The 6,359-nt window shown below is 35.1% G+C and overlaps 1 protein-coding gene across 1 annotated transcript; it reads left to right on the top strand.

Annotated features, from left to right (window-relative positions):
- The first annotated feature begins 3,090 nt into the window (after positions 1-3,090).
- On the top strand, positions 3,091-4,936 carry foxd1 (forkhead box D1). The gene has a single exon (XM_074617999.1). It carries the CDS (start codon positions 3,317-3,319, stop codon positions 4,319-4,321), a length of 1,005 nt encoding a protein of 334 aa, XP_074474100.1. The 5' UTR covers positions 3,091-3,316; the 3' UTR covers positions 4,322-4,936.
- The last annotated feature ends 1,423 nt before the right edge of the window (positions 4,937-6,359 follow it).

The raw sequence follows: 6,359 nt of genomic DNA, 5'->3' as shown, positions 1-6,359 counted from the left end.
TTTTCTTTAAATGTTTTTCATCAGATTAAATTGTGTCCATAGATTGAAAACCAATAATCAATATAGAATATTGAGTTTATTTTAGTGCAGACTATATACTTTCATTTCAAACTGTGAAGTGGCAGAAGTGATGAATAATACATAAAATAATAATAATAATATAATATGATGATAAAGACAAATAACAATCAGTGTTAGCAGCAGAAATTACATAAAATATTTTTTTTGTATTTTTTCCCTCAGAACTTTCTCATTAATTATTATTAGTTATTACGCATAAAAATGCATTATTATTTATAGAAGCCTGTAGTTTACATCTTCATTACCAAGATGATAAGTCAGAAATACTTTACACCAAACTCTATATTAAAAATGGTTAGTTTAAGGGAAGTTAGCACTGAGTTGCTGGTTGTGAAAGCTGCAACAGTTTCTCACTTTTATGGGCCAGAAGTGTTTTAAATGTGAGACAAGTTCACCGCCAGATGGCGCTGCTCAAATGGGAACCTCTGAAAAAAGTTACTGAAGGTGCCACTCAGCACCTGAATATATCAGTTAGAAATAAAGTCATCATAAGAAAATGTATGCATACATTTTTTATTAGAAGTGCGAATGTGTTTTAAGCCAAACTGCATTTAGGCATTTATCTTTTTTTGGAACAGAAAAAATGAGAAATAAAATGAACATAAGTTTAAGAAAGTTTTTTTATTTTTATTTAATAATTTAATTAAACATAGAGTGTAATATTTTGGTAAATGTGTTTACTTTGTTTAAAATGTTTTTTGCTAAAAAAATAAATAAAGTGCATGTCTGCTGTTTGCTCTCACAAAAAAATGGAAAGTTGCAAAATCATTTTCAGCTAACTTTACCAATACAGTCACATATTAAAGAAAAGCTGAACAGCAGCGAGATGCAGAATAAAATCATAATAAAACATAATTCATACTTTATTACCTCACTCTTACTCGTCTTTTATTCATCTAATAATGACTGTAAATGAACCGTTATAATAGTATAAAACAACAAACATGAATGTGTGAGCTTCACGTGTTTTAATTAGGATCCATTTTAATTTAGACAATTAGAGTAGATATGTTACGTAGGATATTATACTGCTTTTTAATGGGCCTAAACATATTGTGCAATTTTTAACTAATTTAAGATGAACACTTTTTTTTCTTTTATGTGATTAACTTGTAAAACTTTTTTTTTAATCTGTTTTTTTTACACCTATTTAAAATATTCATTGCATCCTCCCAACTCCATAAAATAAAATAAATGTCTATACACTCACACACATGCAGCAGCAGCACCATGCTCCAGACGCACGGCAGAGGCCTTATATGTGGAGCTTGCATGCTCTGCGTGACCCGTGACTGATTCGAGTTAACAGCTGACTCTTTTCCATTACAAATGGCTCGCGGATAATCTAGATAACTACCGGATCACGCAAACTGAGCTGCCTGGATATGGTGCACCAGTCTCAGAAGGCATTCATATTAAAGAACGCAGGTTTCTTTTATTAGTAAAATCTTGCATATCTGCAGAAACCTTTTTTTTTTTTTTTTAAATCCCAAGTATTTGGATGTGTTGTTTCTGGACATAAAAAATTAAAATATGCTCCTTTAATAAGCCTAAACAAATAAAACGATTGTCAAGAATTATATTCCTACAGAAACCTTTTTTTTTTTTTTCTTAAATCCCAAGTATTTGGATGTCTTGTTTCTGTACATTAAAAATTAAAATATGCTCCTTTAATAACCCTAAATAAATTAAACAATTGTCAAGATATGCTTCGATCTTAGCAGTGGCCACACCAGTAATTAGACTTTCCTAAAGATGTTTTTTTTTATCTCCCAGCATCTATTTTTGCGCAAAACACTGTGGTGGAATAAAAGCTAATATTTATATATTTTTATATATATTTATATTATAATTTTATATTTCTGCAGAAAAAAAAATTAAAAGTATTTTGATGTGTTGTTTCTGGACATTAAAAATGAAAATATGCTCCTTTAATAAGCATAAATAAATAAAACGATTGTCAAGATATGCTTCGATCTTAACAACTAGTAATTAGACTTTCCTAAAGATGTTTTTTTATCTTCCAGCATCTATTTTTGCGCAAAACTCTGTGGTGGAATAAAAACTCCAGATTAATGCAGACTACAGGCCACCACAAAAAAAGATGTAGGCCACACCAAACTTTTTTTTTTTTTTTTTTTTTAAACCACTCACAGTTAATTTTCAAAGACCTTTTGTGTTATTTCATTTTTTCTCTCTCTTCTCATTTTGCCTCGGTGACGTTTCGTCCCCATGTCGTCGTAAATTCGTGAGCCTGGTTTGATAGCTCAGGGTTTATGCCCTTTTCTATCCATAGTTAGGAAATCGTTGGAGGGAGGAGAGAGGAGATGGAGGAGGAGCCCAGTTGGTGTTGAGGCATCATGGCCCGCCAGTTGAGGAGTTGTTTTTTTCTTTATATATATATATATATATATATATATATATATTTGTTTTTTATATATTATTTTTTATTATATATTTTTTTAAATATTTTTTTTCCTTCTTCTTTTTTTCTTTATATTTATTTATTTATTTTTTCCTTATTTTTTTTATTTTTCTTCCTTTTCCTCATAACAAAATAAAATAAAATTAGATATGGATAACACAAAATGGAGAGAAAAATAAATTAAAGAAATAAAAAAGAAATAAAGAAATAAAGAAATGAATAAAGAAAATAAAGAAAATAAAGAAAATAAATAAAGAAAACTTTAAAAAAAACACTTTAAAAAAAGCCAATATAACTGGGCAAGATCAATATCATGTTTTTTCCCCTTTTTTCTCTTTTCTTTTCTTCCTTTTCATCATAACAAAATAGAATAAAATGAAATATGTATAAAACTAAATGGAGAAAAAAAAAATGAAATAAATAAAAAATAAAAAAATAAATAAAGAAAACTTAAAAAAAAAAAACATAAAAAAAACAAAAACCTAACTGGGCAAGATCAATATCATGTGACTGTGTGTGTGTGCGCTTGTTTCCTCCACCCATGTGATCAGGGCGGTGGTATAAAAACCAGGAGAAGATCCGCCCACTATGTGATTCAAGGTTTGGCCCGTTTGCCGGCACATTTTATCCCTCAGTAAAGCATCAACGGGACTGTTCGTTTAGTCGGCGAATAAAAAAACCCTGAAAACATATGGAAATAGCGAGCAAACAGGGTATATGAGTTGCTGAAGAGAGAGAGAGAGAGAGAGCTTTTGCGCATCTCATCATCTTCCTCATCTGGAGCGCACGGCTGTGTGGTGTGGTGGAGCCATGACTCTGAGCTCAGAGATGTCGGATGCCTCCATCCTTTCGGAAGAGACCGACATAGACGTGGTGGGAGAAGATGGAGATGGAGATGGAGACAACCAGACGCGCTCCTCCTACGTGGACGAGGTGGCACAGCTGCACGGTTCCTCTCCTCCTCTTCCTCTGGACACCTCCACCTCATCCTCCTACAACAAGCCTGCGTGCAAGAACACCCTGGTGAAGCCTCCTTACTCCTACATCGCCTTAATCACCATGGCCATCCTGCAGAGCCCCAAGAAGCGCCTCACTCTGAGCGAGATCTGCGACTTCATCAGCAACCGTTTCCCTTACTACAGAGAGAAGTTCCCAGCATGGCAGAACTCCATCAGACACAACTTGTCTCTAAATGACTGCTTCGTGAAGATCCCCAGAGAGCCAGGGAACCCAGGTAAAGGCAACTACTGGACCTTGGATCCGGAGTCTGCAGATATGTTCGACAACGGGAGCTTTCTGCGCAGGAGGAAGCGCTTCAAGAGGCAGCAGGCGCAGGACTTGCTGCTGCGGGAACACGGAGGCTTTATCCCCGCAGCCGCTGCAGCTGCGTACGGGTACGGACCGTACGGCTGCGGAGGATATGGCATCCAGCTGCAGTCCTACCACACGCACAATGCACTTTTTGCATTGCAGCAGCAACAACAGCACTCCAGGCATGCACATGCACACGCACAAACCCTTATCCCTGCACCGTCTTTGATGCACACCACCACCACGGACTGCAGGAGTAGGTTTTACCCGCAGATCAGCTCCAGTCTGCAGGCTGCAGCAGCCAGCGTGCATGCTGCAACAGCACCGGTGCACAAGTCCAGCTCTCCTGTGCAGAGGTCTCCTTTCTCCATAGAGAGCATCATAGGAGGGTCTATGAGCCCCTCCAGGACTTCTCCATCCTCTCTGGGGCCTCCAGTTTTACACCCAGTAGAAAACTTTCCCAACACCAACACCAACACCAACAGACTTCTGAGCGACTGTTAAAAAATGTCTTAACAAAACTTTTTCAAGAAACTTAAAAAAACAAAACAGCAACAAAAACACCCCCTCTTTGAAGGTAGGATTATTTTTGTATGTTTGTTTTTTGCAGCTGAATGATGGACATAAAAAAAAAGAAAACACTATTTGTGCCTATATATTCATGCTGTTTTTAAAAAATATATATATTTATGTTCATTATTTTCAGACTTTTTGACCACTTGTATTTTCCATCAATTCGTTTCAGTCACTGTTTTTAGGGCGTCTCAGGATAACGACTTAATGGACAGGTTATAAATGATCACATGTTTTTGAAAAATAGGCTGATAATAATAATGTATTTGTGTTAAAAACACATCCATGTTTTGTTTTTTTTAATTTAGTTTGGAGAAATCAAAACTTTTTTTTTTAATGGTTTTGATTTGAACTTTGTATTAAAAGAAAAAAACACAAGAGAGCAAAGTCATACATTTATAATAATAATAATAATAATATGCAGTGTGTGTTTATTTCAGTAATTAAACATTGTACATTTTTTTTGGCAAGTTTGTGTAATTGAAGTGTGATATTTTTACACAGTTTGTTTTTCAACAAGAATAAATTTCGTTTTGCAAAAAAAAAGGTAATTTGTTTGGAAATATATTTATTAAATAACGTTGAGATTGCTGCGCCTGTTAGGGTTTATACTTAGGAGGCTAATAGTAATTAATGTTGCCAAAAAAAGTTGCTTTTCTTTATTTTACCATGTCTTTACATTGAGATTGTGCTAATTATTGAGCTAATACAGTATAAGATAGCACCTGTATGGCTTTGAGTTGGTTTGGAAAGTGTTTTAATTTCCCGAAATCGTGTTTGCAAAAGAAAAGGTAATTTGTTTTCAAATATATTTATTAAATAACGTTGAGATTGCAAGGGTTTATACTTAGGAGGCTAATAGTAATTAATGTTGCCAAAAACCTTAAGTTGCAAGTGTTTATCTTCATTTCATTTTAAGATAACACCTTGGAAAGTTTGAGCGTCAGTCATGCTCAAGGAGGCTGATGCCCACATGATCCATGGCATTTCATGAAAAGACCCTTTTTTAACTAATATATTCTGCTGTTGTTGGTGCTGACCATGACAAAACACTTAACGAACCAGTTGCTTCATCTTTGCAGACATTTTGTCTCCTACTTATATGTGCATAATAGCTCTATATTTATTTTTTTCAACCGATTTTTGCTCAGCTTTTTAACAGCAATGTCTATTTCTATCCATCTTTCTGTACATTTTTATTGGAAAACTGTGTGTAAGGTCATTGAGAGCAACAAAATACCAGAGTCAAGTTCCTTGTATATTCCTTGAAGTTGGGTTGGAAAGTGTTTTAATTTCAGAAAGCGTGTGTGAACCACTAAAAAAAAGAGACATTTATGCATTTATTTATGTGATCAAACAGTTTGTTCAGATGTTGCACACTCTATAATGTCACTTTGGGCTCATGCACACACGAGGCCTGCGTGTCCATCTGACCTCTCTCACACTCATCCTCGTAATTACAGTGAAGGTGTCGTTGGGGTGAGACAGAGGCTGTATTTTGCAGCTTCAGGTCGGTGATTACACCGGTGCTGATGTCGACAGCTGGTCAGCTCTTGAGAAAAAACACTCCTCTTGTAATATTTCATTATCTGCTCTTATTTGACACAGTTTTTTCCCCCACAGAGAAAATGTTTGGAGTCTAGCTCATAGTGTGCCACAGAGGCCAACAGGGTTCATAGACAGAGATGTAGCCTAGTGGAGGTTAAAACCACCTTAATCCACTCACCATTTTTAGTGTTTACTCGCTTTTATTTTGCCCCCACATTGCAAAGAGCATATCATTTGTGCTAGTGACACAAAAAAGCCAAATGGAGTGCTCATTTTTACGAGCAAAAAAAAGCCAAATATGAACTGCTTCCATTTGCTCAAATGTGAGGTTTTGCTGATGTTATTTATGATAAATAACAGAATATTATTTTGTTTTGGACTGTTGGTTGTTTATCATAAAGGGGAATTTTTATTTTTTTTA

This window comes from Sebastes fasciatus, chromosome 19, assembly GCF_043250625.1.
Source record: "Sebastes fasciatus isolate fSebFas1 chromosome 19, fSebFas1.pri, whole genome shotgun sequence".
Lineage (NCBI taxonomy): Eukaryota > Metazoa > Chordata > Actinopteri > Perciformes > Sebastidae > Sebastes > Sebastes fasciatus.
The sequence above is the reverse complement of the archived record's forward strand: the minus strand, read 5'-3'. Positions and strand labels throughout refer to the sequence as shown.

Bases quoted from the DNA above. Each gene is read 5' to 3' on its own strand.
- foxd1 (XM_074617999.1), top strand. From the start codon at position 3,317: ATGACTCTGAGCTCAGAGATGTCGGATGCCTCCATCCTTTCGGAAGAG.